Source organism: Sinocyclocheilus grahami, unplaced genomic scaffold, assembly GCF_001515645.1.
Source record: "Sinocyclocheilus grahami isolate Dianchi unplaced genomic scaffold, SAMN03320097.WGS_v1.1 scaffold698.1, whole genome shotgun sequence".
Lineage (NCBI taxonomy): Eukaryota > Metazoa > Chordata > Actinopteri > Cypriniformes > Cyprinidae > Sinocyclocheilus > Sinocyclocheilus grahami.
The window spans coordinates 607657-626421 of record NW_015505877.1 but is presented as its reverse complement, the minus strand read 5'-3'; the positions used below and the strand labels follow the sequence as shown (position 1 = coordinate 626421).

General features: G+C 37.8%; 1 protein-coding gene across 1 annotated transcript in view; it reads left to right on the top strand.

Annotated features, from left to right (window-relative positions):
• Positions 1–18765, top strand: part of LOC107559769 (cullin-9-like) — a 52249-nt gene that overhangs the window by 30970 nt on the left and 2514 nt on the right. Inside the window, exons 14-34 of the mRNA XM_016243717.1 lie at positions 21–192; positions 710–815; positions 908–1003; positions 1113–1288; positions 1393–1526; positions 1825–2010; positions 2245–2274; positions 3272–3402; positions 3679–3861; positions 3984–4141; positions 4387–4585; positions 5558–5729; positions 5849–5994; positions 6079–6208; positions 6959–7161; positions 7866–8119; positions 11163–11535; positions 12847–12987; positions 13066–13230; positions 17765–17928; positions 18035–18128. Coding sequence (XP_016099203.1) covers positions 21–192; positions 710–815; positions 908–1003; positions 1113–1288; positions 1393–1526; positions 1825–2010; positions 2245–2274; positions 3272–3402; positions 3679–3861; positions 3984–4141; positions 4387–4585; positions 5558–5729; positions 5849–5994; positions 6079–6208; positions 6959–7161; positions 7866–8119; positions 11163–11535; positions 12847–12987; positions 13066–13230; positions 17765–17928; positions 18035–18128 — 3413 coding nt within the window. The remainder of the gene's footprint in view (positions 1–20; positions 193–709; positions 816–907; positions 1004–1112; positions 1289–1392; positions 1527–1824; positions 2011–2244; positions 2275–3271; positions 3403–3678; positions 3862–3983; positions 4142–4386; positions 4586–5557; positions 5730–5848; positions 5995–6078; positions 6209–6958; positions 7162–7865; positions 8120–11162; positions 11536–12846; positions 12988–13065; positions 13231–17764; positions 17929–18034; positions 18129–18765) is intronic.

The following is an 18765-nucleotide window of genomic DNA, read 5'->3' as shown; positions in this document are numbered from 1 at the left end:
GATGGTGTGATGTTCTCCAGGCTCCAGTGTGGAACTGAAAGAGGACAAATGCTGGGAGAAGGTGGAGGTCTCCTCCAATCACCATCGAGCTAACAAGCTGACAGACAAAAACCCCAAAACCTACTGGGAATCCAACGGCTGTACCGGCTCCCATTTTATCAACATTTACATGCATAAAGGGGTGATCATCAGGTATGCTGGCCTAGCTACTCTTTATTTTATGCTGGCCTAGCTACTCTTTATTTAGTGAATGCTGCTAAAGGAAACTCTAGATTATCGTTATGGCAACAGCTAATCAGTGCTGGAAATTAATGCCTCAAATTCAAGATAAAGGGACCAAAAAAATCGCCTAAATGAAATTGTTTAATGCATGATATAATTAAGCAATAACTTTATTTATTTTTTTAACAGTTCAATAAACAACAAACTCAAATGTTCAATAAACGTTAGTCACAATATTGTCATAAACTCACTTGCTTTGTTCTGGTGGATTTCTGTATTCAAAATTGCACGACATTGTTCATTCATTTGTAACTGCCCTATTGTGTCTTACTGGCATATATTTAATAAGGTTTGATAAAAATTTGTCCTTGTAAAAAAATTTGACCTAGAAATCAGCTTAAGGGGGCAAAAATTGCCCTTAAATTGAAGAATACATTTCTGTCACTGCAACTGATGAAAAACTCCTTATCATTTTCTTCATTCACAGGCAGTTGACTGTGCTTGTAGCCAGCGAGGACTCGAGTTACATGCCTGCTCGAATTGTAGTTCTAGGAGGGGATGATCCCACAAACATCAATACTGAACTCAACACTGTGAGAAAGCTCTTCTCATGTATCTCTCAGGTGTGATGATTGCACATTGAACTTTAAGATGATACTTTCTTTTCTTTTTTTGTGTTGAACAGGTAAATGTGGCACCCTCCGCCAGCCATGTGGTTTTGCTGGAGAATATGAGCCGCTTCTGGCCCATCATTCAGATCAGAGTCAAAAGATGTCAACAGGTTAGACCTATTGAATGAACTGTGGCAGAACTTGCCTGAAGTTCTACATAAAGCCCGAGGTGTTTTTAATTCCACTTCTAGTACAAATTATGTTTCTTCCTGTCGACAGGGTGGCATTGACACACGAGTGCACGGGTTTGAGGTTCTGGGCCCAAAGCCCACATTCTGGCCGGTGTTTAAGGAGCAGCTGTGCTGCCGCACTTATCTCTTCCATACGACAAAAGCTCACACCTGGTGCCAGGAGATCCTGGAGGACAAGAACCAGCTGCTGCAGCTTTTTAGCAAGTGAGACCTTCTGCCATAGAGCAGAATTAAGAGGATAGGAGGTGTTACTGCTGCTGATTCATTTTAAAACCTCTTATATTTATGTGCGTCTCTCTGGGCTTCAGGTTAAACAGTGCCCTGAAACATGAGCAGATGTTTGCTGACCGTTTTCTGCCTGATGCCGAGGCCGCAGAGGCTTTAGGCCGGACCTGCTGGGAAGCTCTCATCACCCCCATCGTACAGAGCATCACTATCTCAGGTAACCAACACTTACCTGACTAAAGTCTGGTCCACTTTCCAGGACCTTCTGACTAAGTACCGCCCACTTAAAAAGGAAGAGACCATCTGAAAAATCCATAAAAATCAATAAACCACTGTTTTTGTTTTTACGTGCTGGTTACAGAAGTGTTTATGTGAAATAGATTGATGCAACAAAAAAAAAAACACGTCAAATTATGGTGTCAATCTTCTGAAAAGTGCTTGAATGACTGCAATCCAGTATCTTCATGTGAAGTATAAACTGTTGGTGGTCCAATTTCTGATCTTCTTTATAACAGAGACTTCTACTCTCAGCCCTCTGTCCTGGTTGATGAATGATTATTTGGAGAACGCCGATTCCTCCAAGAGATGTAAGAGCTCAGCCTCCGTCTTCAACTCCCGTGTGCGGCGTCTCACTCATTTGCTTGTCCATGTGGACACCAGCACAGTTGATACAGAAGAGCTCAAACCTCCCATCAAATCCAGTGAGTGCCTTTAAAACAGTAAAAACTACTATACTTCATTCTAGAGACTGGAGTGCCACCATCATCTGTGGGGTACTTTTTATTTATATGTGAGACATGTTTGTTAGTTTCATGGTGGTCCTATCTAAGTCTTCTCTGGTAAGCCAGAGAACAGGTGTGCTATTTTTAAACCACCTTCTGTAGATTGTGTTAAATGAAGGCTTCTGTGTTTTAAGGTATTTTTCTTGTTTTCAGAAGGTATCAACAGAAGCAGAGATTTGAAGAGTAAGTAATAGTGTAGATGCCAATGTTTTTCTATTTTGACTTCATTTTATGTATTTTGCAGCCCCCCATCCATCTGACAATGCCTCTTAATTATTAATTTATATTCTTATTTAATATTTTTATTATTATCAGGTCCGCTGTCTTTAAATTTAATTTTGAATGGCTTTGTCTTCCCATGCAAATTGCTGGTAGGGCTGCACAATTTGATAATTTACGGCTTGAACTGCAATTTGAGAAACATTTCATGTGTTTCAGATTCTTGGATAACAAAATATCAAGAAAAAAAGCATAGACCGTTTTGAAACAGCAGCTTTCATTGCCAATGAGGTTGTTGAAAAACTGCAAATTGTTGATTTTTAATGCCCTTTTCTCTCTAAAATGATGTTGTGTTTTGTAGATGTTCTGCTGCAAGTACAAACACTTCACACTTGAGTCATTGTTACAAGAACCAAACATGTACTTCAAAATCAAATCCAGTGAAAATGAACCGTTTTCTTTGCATTCACATTGAAGCCAAAACTTGAAAGTGAATTTCTATCTGGTCCACTTTAGTTTGACCATTTTATTTTATTTTTCCCCCTAGTCAAGTAGAATATTATTTTTGTTGTAATGTTATATAATACTGAATTTTATCGTTACTACATTTAGTATTTCAATTCTATTTTGCATTGGAAAAATTATATACTTGACAGTTTTTAATGTGCCATTTTTCCAAATCAGATTAAATGCTTTTCTGCAACCCATTGCTTTACATTAGATTTGTGGAGGCCAAAAAGACTCTGAATTCAAAATAAACACTGAAATGCTTTTGTGTTCATAATGCTTGTTAAAAGTTTACCCCAGATTTAAAGGGAACCAGAACTTTGATTAATTGTGCAGCCCTAATTGCTGCCACATTGCTTTTGCTGATGTTTTGGTTGGTAGCCATATGTGTGATTTGTTTTTGACATTTGCAGCAACTTGTCAAAAGTCTTTATTTATGTGTTTTTGTTTGCAGATGGTAAAGAGGGAAAGAATAAGGAAATGACTGTAGTAAGCTCATCTTCATCCTCTAGCAAACCGAAAGTGAAGAATACTAGCAGCATTGCAGGCATCGCTTTGTGCTGGCAAGGTGTCATTCAGCGACAGGTTAGACATTTATTTTAAGTTTGGTGAAATGTAGGATTTAAATGGGGAGAAATGTGTTAAAAGGAGCTACTACAGTTTTATTTAGTAGATGAAAGGATTATCAAATGAGTCAAAATACCTGAGCAAAGTGTCCATGTGTCCATGTTTCAGTTCATTTAATGAAAAATATGTTGATTGACCATCAGTGTATCTCAGCCTAAAATGAACTGTACTGGTGCAAAATTACATTTATCAATTCCTGTAACTCTGGAGTAATTTTTGTTTGGCTCTTTCCAGGTAAAGAGTTTCCTAGATTCGACATGCAGCCTCCCTGACTTCGTAGAGCGTTACAGAGGTCTGTTCCTCCAGCTAAAGAATGCCATGGAGGAGCTTTTTGGCCAGCACACTGCCTTTGTGCTTGCGCTCCGTCAGGGCTTTTCTGCCGCCTTGCTCCAGCTCTCCATCCTGACCGCTATGCATGTGAGTCAACGGGGAATTCTTCATTATCATTAGAATTCGTTTTTTGGACCAGCAAGTTATTTTGAATTGAAATGAGAATTTGAAAGTAATTCTATTCATTTTTTTTTTTTTCTCATTTGAAGGTGAGTGAACGTTTTGCACAGTACATAGACAAGATGATCCAGGAAAGTGGAGTGGACTCTGGGAATGTGGACACCTTGAACCAGCTCCAGCAGTTCCTGGAGCCCATGCTGTTCCTCTCCGGACTGGAGCTGGCTAACACCTTTGAGCACTTTTACAGGTGTGAAAACAGCTGCTGCTAAATTGTGATATTTCAGAAACCATTATCTAAATCTTTTTCTTTTCTATAATATTTGATTTTTGATCTCTGTGTGTGTATTTGTTCGATTATCAACTTAACTCTTTTATCGTTGAAAGAGCCATTATTGCTGTTAGATTAAAAAGCACGGCACATGAAACTTGTCCTGGGAAGACACTAGCTATTAATACAGTCCTGTTCACCCTGTTGTTCAACTCTGTGTTCAGGTACTATATGGGTGATCGGCTGTTGGGTCAGGGGAAGATGTGGTTAGAGAGCGCTGTGGTTGAGCAGATCGGTACCTGCTTCCCAAACCGGTTTCCCCAGCAGATGCTGACCAACCTCAGTGAATCTGAGGAGCTTCAACAGGAGTTTCATCTTTACCGTCTACAGCAGCTGGACACGAATCTGGAAAACTTTGAGGAGGTGAGAATGATTGACATTTAAGTAAGGCCCTGTTTACAGTTGCTATTATTAAGATGCGTTTTGGTCAATCGGATCGCATGTAGGTTAGGGAGGACACATTACCGTTTGCACCCGCTGTTTTCATCTGTCTCTTTTGACCACTTTCCTGATTTCTTTGAGGGGAGGGTCTATGTAAGGGCTTTTTCTGATCTTTTGATCTAATATTGTGAAACAAGTTTACGCTGTTTACATAGGAATGCAAAAGGAGACGACAGAAAATTATATGGAGAGCAACTTTTGTTTCTGTTCTGATTGTTTCCACCTGTGTTACGTTTGTGTTAGAACAAAAAATGGCAAGCGAACATTGTGCTTTTGACATTTAATCGCCTTCAAACCAAACTTACAATTTCAGCCAGCAAAGTTTAAATCCCATCTGGCTAGTGCATTTCAACAGCACGTCCCATAATGTTTTAGAGTTAGGTTAGTAGAGAGGAAGCGGTCTTTAGTGGCTGTTTGACCACATGAGCGTTTACTCTGCGAAAGCAATCCGGTCGAATGCGACCGGAAGAGGTCGAAAGTGGACAAGCTCAAAAAGTTTTAGACCTCTTTTACACCTGTATTTAGCGATATGCACTCATGTTAGCTATAAATGTATTTCTGTATCGCCTGAATGAATGTTTTTTTTTTTGTAATTGGAGTACCTCGTTTTACATTTTTGAGTTGATGAAAATGTAACTGGTTGTGTAAACTAATATAATAATATCGATATATACAGTGTCGATATATTTTGATCACAGGCCCCTGAATGTAATCATATCATAATCACATCAAGGCACGTTTTGACGTATCTGCAAATAGTGTATTGCTGAGAATCAATGTCAGATAATATAGTGATGAAACATCTGATGTACATCCCCGTGTATCTTTTCTATACAGGATTTGCGATGATCTAAATGTTAGTGATTTTGCTGTTCATCGTGTGTTTTTGATCAGATGATGGATGAGGATGTGTCTGAACCCGAGGAAGAGAGTGACGTGAAAGTGTTGGTGTTGTCCCCACGCTGTTGGGTTGTGTCAGCTCCCTGCTACCTCGAGGATCCCAGCAAACACTTCACCGCTCAACTCTGCAATTACCTGGCCGAATTCACAGAGTTTTACGCCAACAGTTAGTTGAAAAATCCATCATCTCTGGCAGTGCGAATGACACAGTCTAGTAAGACCTATTCTCTCTGGCTGTTCTGTTGTAGTTTGAAGTTAATCCGCACCTGTGTATCTGTCCTGTAGGTCAGCGCATGTATGGTTTGACCCACAGTAAGCCTCGGCGCCTGCAGTGGACATGGCTCGGCCACGCTGAGCTTCAGTATGGCTCCTGTACTCTCTACGTCTCCACACTGCAGATGTACATCCTGCTACAGTTCAACAAACATGAGGTACTGTCTGAAGACTAGTACAAACCTGGGCATGATAGGAAGATTTGATGTGTCAGAATTGTTCACTTTCTTCCTGTTCTACAGGATGTGAGTGTGGAGATGCTGCAGCAGGCCACAGGTCTCTCTCCAGCCATGCTGAGCCATGCCCTCAAGCCTCTCACTGCAGAGAAGGGGATTCTCACTCACACCGACTCCAGCCAAGACCCCATGAAAGGTGAGAACTCCACCTCATTACAACAGAACGAGATGACATCTGTTTTCTTGATGCATCGATTAAAAAATAATAATAATCAGTGCGTCAAGGAATAAAATAGAGGAAGTATTTTAAGAATCATATACACTTGTGGTCAAAAGTTTGGAATAAGATTTTGTTTGTTTTTTTAGATGTTTGTATGTTTTTGTAAGTCTTATGCTCACCAAGGCTGCATTTATTTGATCAAAATACAGTAAAAAAAAAAAAAAAAGTTGTTAAATATCATAATTTAAAAAAAAAAAAAAAATATAAATTAAAAAAAAAAAAAAGAAATTGAAATTTTGTGATTCTGTGATGGCAAAGCTGAATTTTCAGAAGCTGATTTGAAGCTCAATAAGAAGTAATCAATAATAATTGTGCTTGAGAACAGCAATTTAGAATGATTTCTGAAGGATCATGTGACACTGAAGACTGGAGTAATGATGCTGAATTTGCAGCATTTAACACAGGAATAAATTAAATTTTGAATTATATTAAAATAGAAAAGTCTTATTTTAAATTCGAATAATATTTCACAATACCTTTTTACTGTATTTTTAATCATGCAGTCTTGGTGACTTTCAAAAAATCCTTCAAATTGTTCCAAACTTTTGACCTGTAGTGTAAATACATTTAAAAAGTTTAATGTCTGAATCACTTTAAATGAATCGCTCAGTTCAGTGTTTAAAACATTTTTAATTGAAAACCATTTAACTCTGTTGAATTTTTCAGGGTTCCTGGGACTGAACAACAAGAGCCTCTCGCAGAGCTCAGACAGACACGGCTACCATTTCCTGCTTCCCACGCAGACCTACCTGAATGTGGATGAAGATGCTGCGCTCACACTGGAGAGGAAGAGGAACTACATCTACTGTCTCATTGTGCAGATCATGAAGAATGAGAAGGAGATGCATATTGACAATTTAGTGTTCAAGGTAAAATATGGATCAGCAAAGGAGTGCCTGACTCCTGTAGGCAGCCCTTTGTTTGGTTGTTAAAATAATCATGAATGTCATAGAACCTATTAAAGGAGTAGTTCACTTCCAGGATGAAAATTGTCAGTTTACTCTCCCTCCACTTGTTCCAAATCTGTATGAGTTTCTTTCAGCTGTTGAACACAATAGAAGGTATTTTAAAACATGTTAGTATCCAAACTAGTATCCATTTTTTTCCCTACCGTGGAAGTCAATGGTTACCATCAACTGTTTGGATACTAACATTTTTCAAAATACCTTCTTTCTTTAAGATCATACCCAGCTCATAATTCATTACACAGTCATTATGGCAATTAAGCACATGTCCCCCAAATCCCATTATTGTTATATATATATATATATATAAGAAAACATTTAAATTGTGATGTGTTTATATAATGATATTATTGGTTGTACTGCTTTTGATGCTGATTTCTACACTGTAAACAAAAAGTCATAGTTTCATAGTAATTTCCATGAAAATTGTCATAATTTAAATCTAACAGTCCTGAAAGTAGACTTTATTGTCTTAATGGAAAATATTATTTTTTTATGTATCTTTCTTATTTTGTTTTGGGTTTTTTTTTGTGTGTGTTATAAACTAAATTGATAGAAAAACCATGTTACAGAAGATGAGTTTTTGCGTGTCTCCTGTGCTGTTGCAGGTATTGGACAGGTGTCAGAAGCAGGAGGCGAGTCGGACTCGCGGCTCGGTTCGCTTCAGCTGCAGCACTACAGACGTGCTGTCCTGCATCATGCATGTCATCAACAAAGGCTACATCTGCCGCAACGAGGAAAGCCCACATATCGTGGAGTTCTTGATGGAGGACCCGTCCACACCCCGAAAGGGCCAGGCGCAGTTCTCCTTTAAGATGGATGTGAAAAAAAGCTCCGCAAGCGGCAGCAAAGCCGACACCAGGTGTGCTGATGACCCTTAACCCTTGATCCCTAGACCCCCCTTCTTGCACGAAAGGAGGCAGAGAACTTGGCTTTCATTGACGTTTTTTCTCCCCTCTCAGGGCTGGTCTTTTTTCTGAAATGAGAGATGCACTGATGCCAAACAGGTGCACTCGTTGGGGCGAGTAGCTTGTCTGCCCTGTTGCTTTTTTGTTGTAAGCTCTTTATATTTCCTGTGTGTGCTGATCTGTTCCAAAAGCTAGTGAGTTGCCTATTTAGATGGGCTCCTGATGATATTATGAAACGTATGCAGCATCATCAATATAATGTGTGTGACAGTTTGTCGTTAGCTAACATCGAACTCTCTAGGAATCAGTTTTGAGTTGAGTGTCCCATGCGGAGAGGTGTTTGTGGGACATGTGGAGTTGCTGCTCATGTAGAGTGTTCCAGATCATTCACTTTAGAAGACCGTAGACAGGGAAGCAGCTCACTAGGTTTCGGAGCAGAGTCCGTATTTGAGGCAAATGCATTTTCACTTGCACAGGAAGTTTTTTTTTTGCTGCTTCTTTTAAAATCTGTTTTGATCTGATTTAACATCTGCAGTTGCAGTAACTATGACCTACGCAAGGGCAGAGCTAGTCCATTCCTCATTGGTCAGGATGAATATTAGCGTCAACCAATGAAATGCTTTGAGATGCTCTTTTTCTTATATTGCAAGACTTGTATATAGCGCTTAAGTTTGTGATCATCAGTGGACTGAAATTCAGTCTGTTATTAATTGAAGGCTGCTCACTTCCTGTCTGTGCCGTAATGAAAGGGTTAGTTCACGCGTAAATGAAAAGTGTCATCATCTGATCACCCTCATGTTGTTCAAAACCCATAAGACTGTTGTTTATCTTCAGAACGCAAATAAAGTTGTTTTTAATATCCTTTTTGTCTATCCATTGAAAGTCTACGCATCCAAAACTTTAATACTTTTTTTTTTTTCTCGTACAAAAAGTAATTTATATGAATCGGGTGGTTTAGTGGGCGACCGATATATCGCCAAGGCCGATATATCGGCCGATATTTGGCATTTTTCAAATATCGGCATCGGCCGATAAGTTTTTCTGTTTGGCCGATGAGTTCGAGGCGGGACTTTTATTTTGACGGCGCTGAGAACAGCAGCGCCTGAGCACACCGCTCGCATTCTCCCTCTTGTTCGCTGTCGTCGTTCAGTTCTGTCTAATATAGATAGAAGTCTATCTAATAATCAGATAGACCTGTTAAACAAAGGAATTAAAATGTAGGCTATACAAAAAAGTATTATTCCGATTGCTTTAATATTATTAGTAATAGAAAAGCAAACATTGTAATACTTTCTCATTTGGCGTCAGCATTCAGCAAATACGCATTTATATCATTTAAACAAATCTTTGAATGACTAATGAACATTTAATTTCACAAACCTTGCAAACTTAGTCGGATCCGGTTGTGAGATCTTGTGAAGTGTGCATGTGTATCCTGCATGATCACATGTCCTCTGTGTGACGGTCGGTCCGTGTGAATTGAATGCTGACAGGAGGAGAGGTCAGCTTCACTGGAGATGCGCGATCGACAAACTTTAAGCTAAGTTAGTGATTTCAAATTATGCTGCGCTTTATGCATTTGTCCACTGCCATATTCATGTCATTTTCATTGCGTGCTGTATGTAAAATGAGTGTTACCTTGGATTTATTTGAAATAATTTTTTAATAAAATGATTCCCAATGCACACAAACTTCCCAGAATACTGAGTGCCCTGTTGGTTACAGTGTTTACTTCCTTTTTAATTAGATTTTTATTAAATATTTATTTATTTGTGGAAAATGCTTTGTCTTCTAAAGTATAAGTATGTTTATTATTTTTAATCCATTTTCAAATTTCTTAAATATGAATTAAAATAAATAAAATGATATCGGCCATCGGCCACTCTGCTTTCCAAGATATCGGCATCGGCTGTCAAAAAACCAATATCGGTCGACCACTAGTTTAATCCAAGTCTTCTGAAGAGTCACAAACAGATTTAATTTAGTCTTTTATTCACATACATAGAGCACGTCAAATATGGTCAATTGCTGTTCAAACGTACTTGCTCGACACGCAAAAACAATCCTCATTGGTTGTTGGCACGCTTAAGCTTCCATTTATCATATTCAATGTGCATTAATCAATGTTCATATATGAATAAAAGGCTAAATTAAGTCTTTTCAGATATCTTCATTTGTGTTTTGAAGATGAACGAAAGTCTTAATGGTTTGGAATGACGTTAGAGTGAGTAGATGACAGACTGTTTGTTTTCGGGTGAACTACTGCTTAAAGAACTCAGTCTACTGGGAATTTGTTCTTTGCTTTTGTCCACTTTTTAAAAATCTAATACTTATGTTTCTTCAGCACAGAATTTTTGCATAAATATGCTAGATATTTTGAAACAAGGCAACTTATGTTTACCACTTAAAGAAAATAAAGACATTTTTAAATTTTGAATCATGTTTGTTGCTCATTTATTCTATGTAAATAGAAGTCATTTTATTTATTTTTTATAATTTTTAGCTCTATGATTCCGTATCTTGTCAAACACTCATACTTCTCTAAAAGAGGTTTTCATCCCTAAATGTATTCAGGATGTGCTGATACCTGATTCAAAGGTGATGATACATTTTTCTAAATGAACAACTTGTATTTTAATCAGTGCAGAGAGATACTTATATTATTGCCTTATTTAAAATGGTGCACATCAGAAAGTTCAAATCTATATTTGACCAGAATAAAATCAATAAATGTTGTGGCTTTTATATGATGATAAATGTTGATGAGCAAGTCCACAGAATTAGAAAACCATTAGAAGATTTTTTTTGTTTATTAAATATTATTTCTTTCTGCTACCAGTGAAGGTGTAGTATTTAATTTTACTGGCATCATTTGGAAAAGTCTGCAGATTCTGTCTGATCCTGCTGTTAAGAATCAAAATGCCCTTCCCTGAAAGTCAGCGATTTCACAATCTACATCCACATAATGACGTTTTGTGTGTATATCTCCCTCTGCAGCCTGGGAGGCCTTATAGTTCCCCCTCAGCATCCGGAGGACGGCGTGCTGGAGGCCGTGCTGTTCTCCATGGGTCGCACAATGACTCAAGAGGAGGTCAGGCAGCTGATGCAGCGCACCGTCCAGCAGGTGGCGGGGACCCTGAGCCTGGATCTGGACCGGGCCGAGCACCTGCTCATGCACTGCAAATGGAACGTGGACTTGTTGATCCAGCGGTACACAGACGACCCAGACGCCCTGGTCCTGGCTGCCGGCCTCAAGATCCGCAACCCCCAGCCGGCCCCGGGCGCCTTGGCCCAGTGTCCCGTGTGCCTTTCCCAGTCCAAAGAGAGTGACCCCCCTCCCATGCTCTGCTGCATGCATTACTGCTGCAGGGTGAGTGTAGGGCTAAAACCTTTCAGAGTTCAACACTGTACTGCAAAACTGCACATTTAGGTGGGACTTATCATAGGGCTTGTCTCTTTAAAAAATAAATTGTCTCTTTAAGAAAAAGACTAAAAGGGTCTTTTTTAAGAAGTAAATGCTTTTATTCAGCAAGGATGCGTTAAACTGATCAAATGTGACAGTAAAGACATTTACATTATTCAGATATTTCTGTTTCCAATAAATGCTGTTCTTTTGAACTTTCTATTCATCAAAGAATCATGAATCTTAAGCTGCACAGCTGCTTTCAACATTGATAATAAGAAGAAGAAATGTTTATTGTGACCCTGAAGATGCTGAAAATGTAGCTTTGGCATCACAGGAATACATTTCATTTAAAAATGTTAAAATAGAAAAGAGTTATTTTAAATTGTAATAATAATAGTTAACAATATTACAGTTTTTAATTTATTTTTGACCAAATAAATGCAGCTTTGGTGAGCATTAGAGACTCAAAAAGCATAATTTTACAAACCCCGAACTTTTTACAAAAAGCCAGTGCCTGTAGTTTATGAAAAAGTGATGAAGTATGATTTTCTAGATTTAATTCTGTTTAGTGCAAGTATTTTTAGTGGAAGATTTCATGGAAGGGATAGAATATTTCAAATGTGCTCAAACTTAATTTTGTCAGTTTTTATTATTATTTGTCATTTTATTATATTGATGACCCACAGCTAACAGACTAAAACCCTGATTTTTTTTATAGACTCATACAGTTACACATGTAATATGTCTGTGTATTCATGGGCCAGATTTACTAAACGGGGCATATTAGCATGAGACCACGATCTCATAAATGCTCAGATGGAAGTGGAAAGTTTTGTGCAGGGGATCTACTGACAATGTGCAAATTAAAGAACACAGACACATCCGGATCATTTCCATAATTAGCGTAGGGTCGCAAACAAGCAGATAATCATCGTGATAATCATAATAATCATCAGCAATCAAAATATTAACACAAGCATGAAATGGGTTAAGACATCCTTTTTTGTGGAGTGTTAAATAATGGCCTTAGTAAATCACTTTGAATGATTCATTTCAATACTCTCCTCCCATAAATGTGGTGTCTGAAAGAGAAACTCCTACAATGCATATGCAGTAAGGTCAGCCTCAGAAATGCCTTTTCATCGCTAATTTTCCACTGCATGTTTTTAGTAAATCCTGACAGTAGTTTTATAACTCAAAAAGAGGGTTTATGCTGTCACAAACTATTAGTAAACTGTGTGCTTGTGTTGACATGCCATTTCTGTTTCCCGTTAGTCCTGCTGGCAGGAGTACCTCACTGCTCGTATCGAACAGAATCTGGTGATGAACTGCGACTGTCCGATCACAGACTGTCGGGCTCAGCCCACCTCCAAGTTCTTTCACAACATCCTCACCGATAAGGACACCATTGCCAAAGTATGAGCAGGCCAACACACATACTCAGTGGGTTGAGGGACCAGAGAATGAGTTTGTATCCTGTGCTTTCTCCTGCAGTATGACAGTGCCCTTCTGCGAGGCTTCGTGGAGTGCTGCTCCAACCTGACCTGGTGTACCAACCCTCAGGGCTGCGACCAGGTCCTGTGCAAGGAGAACATCGGTAGCATGGGCACCTGCTCCAAGTGCTGCTGGTCTTCCTGTTTCAGCTGCAACTTCCCAGAGGTAATCTGCCTAATGTGTCATCTTAATACTAAAATCATGATCTGATCTCTAATTATAGCTGATATAGAGAAACCTGTTGAGAATATGTGCGGGTCATATTTCAACTCAAATAAAAACGTTTTGTGTAAAGAAAGTAAAAAAAAAAGAAGCCTATCAAGCCTCTACAATGCGAGTAAATCACTCACATATGCGACTAAATCTTCACTCTGGGCGACTAAATAACGTCAATCGTTAGCCATTGGCTCCTGTCAAAAAACGGAGTTCATTTATTATTCATTATTTAGCTTTTAAGAACAAGATATGCCGGTTTCTCCGGTAGTGGGCGGAGCTAATGCGCAAATGGCAATCTCATTGGCTGGCACTCATCTTATACCGTCCTTGTTTTGATTTCAGCAAATCAGTTCGAGCAAACACTGACAACGTGATTAATATTCATGAACCCAGCAGCTCATCAATCCTTAGTGTGCTGTATATTGTTATTAGTAGTAGAATTCGTAGTATTATTATCTTATCAGTATTATTGTTAGTTTTTTTCTCCCTTGTTTTTCTACAGAAACACTGAATGACCAACCATATCTTAAGCACCACCACCAGTCCTAAGTTCAGTTAAAATGACAAATATGCATTCATACACGGTTACCAAGTTTTAATTCCAATTACTGAGGTTCTAACATTACATAATGCTTGATTATCATAATATCATATTATAATGCTTGACTGACTGATGTTAAGAGTGTAGTCAAGTCAAGTCACCTTTATTTATATAGCGCTTTATACAATACAGATTGTGTCAAAGCAGCTTTTCAGTGTTAAACAGGAAAAACGTGTGCTGATAATGCAAGAGGACAATAAAAAACAGTTTCAGTTCAAATCAGTTCATTGTTGATTCAGTGATGATACCGTCCAGCTCAGTTCAGTTCTGTTCCAATAGTTTCTGTTCAGTCAAGTCAACAATGTTGCCAGAAATTGTGTCCCCATCTAAGCAAGCCAATGGCGACAGTGGCAAGGAACCAACACTCCATCGGTGACAGAAATGGAGAGAAAAAACCTTGGGAGAAACCAGGCTCTGTTTGGGGGGCCAGTTCTCCTCTGGCCAGACAAACCAGCATGGTGTGGTTTAATTCCAGGCTGCAGCAAAGGTCAGATTGTGCAGAGGACTCGTCTGGTTCTCGTGGTCTTGTGAGGTCATCTAGAGGTCGTCTCTAGGTGCTGATCCACCGTCTGGACGAAACTGACTGGATCCGGGTGACTGCAGTGACCATCTGATCTGGATACAGACTGGATCTGGTGACCTGGGAACAAGAATAAAACCGACTAATATTAGCGTAGATGCCATTCCTCTTATGATGTAGCGAGTACATCGGGTGTTATGGGAAGTGTTCCCGGTTCCGGTTGACCTAATTAATGCAGTCTAAAAATCCTTTAACAGATCTGAATTATAGAAATGTGATAAGTGTGTTATGTGAATGCCTGGTTAAAGAGATCTTTAATCTAGATTTAAACTGACAGAGTGTGTCTGCCTCCCGAACAATGCTAGGTAGTTTGTTCCAGAGTTTGGGGGCTAAATAGGAACATAAAATGCCGCCTGCAGTTGATTTTGATATTCTAGGTATTATCAAATGGCCAGAGTTTTGAGATCACAGCGGACATGTAGGACTATAATATGATAAGAGTTCGCTCAAGTACTGAGGTGCTAAACCATTCAGAGATTTATAATTAGCAAGATTTTAAAATGTATATGATGTTTAATAGGGAGCCAATACAGAGTTGACAGAACCGGGCTAATATGGTCATACTTCCTGGTTCTAGTAAGAACTCTAGCTGCTCCATTTTGAACCAGCTGGAGTTTGTTTATTAAGTGTGCAGAACAACCACCCAATAAAGCATTACAATAATCTAACTTTGAGGTCATGAATGCATGAGGGCACTGTAAATATATATGCGTGTTTGTGTGTGTGTGTGACCCTGGATAACAACTACCCTGGATAGTTGCTGGGGTATATTTGTAACAATAGCCAAAAAAACATTGTATTGGTCAAAATTATCGATTTTTCTTTTATGCCAAAAATCATTAGGATTGTAAGTAAAGATCATGTTCCTTGAAGATATTTTGTAAATTTCCTACCGTGAATATATCAAACCTTAATTTTTGATTAGTAATATGCATTGCTAAGAACTTCATTTGGACAATTTTAAAGGAGATTTTCTCAATATTCAGATTCCAGATTTTCAAATAGTTGTATCTCAGCCAAATATTGTCCTATCCTTCTTTTTCCGATTTGCTGCTCAGTTTTTACCAATACAGTTTCTTATTGGTGCTCAATTATTAATAATGATTCTTATTAATGTTGAAAAGATATTTATTTTATAAATACGTTTATTTCTTTATTTTAGTTTAACTTTTGAATGGTAGTGTATCATGGACAGAAATATTAAGCAGCTCAACTGTTTTTAACACTGATAATAATAATAAATGTTTCTTGAGAAGCAAATCAGTATATTAGAATGATTTCTGAAGGATCATTTGACACTGAAGACTGGAGTAATGATGCTGAAAATTCAGCTTTACCATCACAGGAATAAATTAACAAATTAATAATAATTAAAATAAAAAACAATTTTATTTTATATATATATATATATATATATATATATATATATATATATATATACTGTTATTTTAAATTGTAATACAATTTTACAATATTACTGATTTTACTGTTGTTTTGTTTTTTATCAAGTAAATGCACCCATGATAATCATATGGGACTTCTTTCAAAAATATTAGAAAATCATAATTGTTTCCTACTTTGGGCAGAGGTGCCCCCCAAGCGACTGAAAGATTTTCCAATAAAAAAAAAAAAAAGTAAATATGCATACATTTTAAATTGTTATTTTTAAAATAAATTGGCAAATCTGCATTTTGGCTGATAATAGCCTATAGTATATACTGCTTGCCAGTTGCATGGCGTGAATGGATATTCAGTGTTTTTTACAACGTACAACAGCTGCAGAGAAATCTGGACTTAACCAAAATAATGTCAGATGCTGACGCCACGCTTGATGCTTGCGGGACGCTCCATTGTAGCAGCTGGGTGTTCCGCCTTTCAGAAGGAGGACTATTTACACCAGATGTTATTCGGTTTACACAAAACAAAACCTAGACATAGATTTTACATTATAAACAATCAGCCATTTTCAGTACAATTTACTAAATACAGTGACGTGTTTGTGTGTCTGCTGTTGTGTGTTTAACTTGAATCGTGTCCAACTGATATCTGTTTTAAAGCAGTGGGTGAGAAATTCACTCCTTGATTTGTTTAATAAAAGCCTACTTTGACATTCTGTTGACACGCATGTCTATAGTGCATTATTTTCAGCGTGTTTATTATAGCGCAGCATAAATAGATATAGTGCAAGTAATTCGCAGGCAATGTATCTGGATGCCACGACATCCTTACACGCTTGCTGCTGCTCTGTGTTATCAGTGTTGGGGAACGTTACTTTTAAAAGTAATGCATTACAATATTGTGTTACTCCATAAAAAAGTAACGTTACGTTACTTTTTATGGAAAGTAATGCGTTACGTTACTTTTGCATTACTTTTTAAATCTGGGCAGGGCTTGCTTGTTTGTTTTTTAAAATAAAAAAGTTCTATTTTTGGCAAATATAAAAGCCTGCTCACACCAAAAGTGAAATGAATAAGCCTCAGGCTGAAGGGAAAGTACATTTACGTCCGTACAGTAGAATGCAGAAGAAGACATTTCAACACACTTCAGCAATAAACAAAACACACAAATAATTGTCTAGAGTAATTTGTGCTTATTAGTACGGTTGAACTGGATCATCGAAGACATTGGTTAATAGAATGGGATTAAATACATAAAGGATATTTGTGTTTAACATTTTAGCAGGTTTGCGTCATATTCTGAGTTGTATAATTTTTATTCATTTTGAGGAACACTTTTTTTTTTTTGTGAGTGAGATTAATTAATTCATATTTATTGTAGAACTACAGTAACATCTTCTGATTTCTCTCAACATGGGGACAGGAGAGCTGTCAGTCAATACATTGGAGAAAAAAAAGTAACTTGTGTTACTTATTTGAAAAGATATTCTCTTGTAACTTAAAAAGTAATGCGTTACTTTACTAGTTACTTGGGAAAAAAGTAATCTGATTACGTAACTCGCGTTACTTGTAATGCGCTACCCCCAACACTGTGTAATCATAGTAAAATCTAAAAAAAATAATAATAATTTTTACTATAGAAAAGCTCAAATGTATTTAAAAGTGTGACTGGCCAAGTTGACTGGCTTGGTAATATGTGATCATGTAATCAACAAACAAGTAACTGTAGTCTGATTCTGAGTATTTTAAAATGTAATTGAATCTAATTACAAGTACTTAATTTTTGGAATCTGATTACGTAATCCATATTACATGTAATCAGTTATTACCCAGCTCTGTTTACACCTGTGCTGTGCTGCGTAATCTATAGTCATGCCTCCGTAAACTCTCTTGTCCAATCATCAGGCGCACTACCCAGCCAGCTGCAGTCACATGTCTCAGTGGATGGATGATGGAGGCTTTTACGAGGGAATGAGTATGGAAGCACAGAGTAAACATCTGGCCAAACTTATATCCAAACGATGTCCCAGCTGCCAGGCCCAGATTGAGAAAAACGAGGGTTGCTTGCAGTGAGTGTACATGCACAAATGCCTCACATTTATTATTAAATTGAAGAACTATGTAACAGTTAACTTTAATACTAAATGCATGCCTTATGTCTTTTTCTCTGTGTAGTATGACGTGTGCCAAATGTAATCATGGATTTTGCTGGAGATGCCTGAAGCCGTGGAAGCCAACACATAAAGATTATTACAACTGCTCAGCCATGGTAAGTGTCTTAAGAAGATGCGGTGGCTTCTGTGAGAAATCACCCTCGGAGTCTTGAGGTTTTGATGCCAGAAGATAGACTTTTATTATCAGAGATAATGAAGCCGAGAGAATCTATAGAGTCTGTGTCTCTTTCATACAGCTTTCCATATGCTCTACTCCAGTGCATGTTCAATACACGTGGTTATTGTTTATCAGCTTTTTCCCCTTTTTTGGCTGTGACTCCAGTCTGTTTTCAGGAAGTAGACAGGAGGCCTAAATTTATATTAAGTGGAAAAGGGGGTCTCATATATTTTGTCTAATGTCAAAATACGCTATACCATATACTTTTATAATGGCAGCACATTTCGTTCTCTATACACACAAGCAAATACATGGTTATAATAGTAGAATAACATGATAAATGAATGGCTACATTCACATTGATAAAACTTGATTAATTCATATTTTGATAAATAAAAATCTTCCACGAAGACCGTTTGCAATATGATCCTATTTCCAACACTTTCGTGCACTGAACACAAGGATGAATGATTTTCATTTTATATGCACTAACACAAATGCAATAAATGGCAATATTTGCCTGCCTGTTTTAATTGAAATGTAATCCACAAAAAGGGACACACAAGACTTTCATA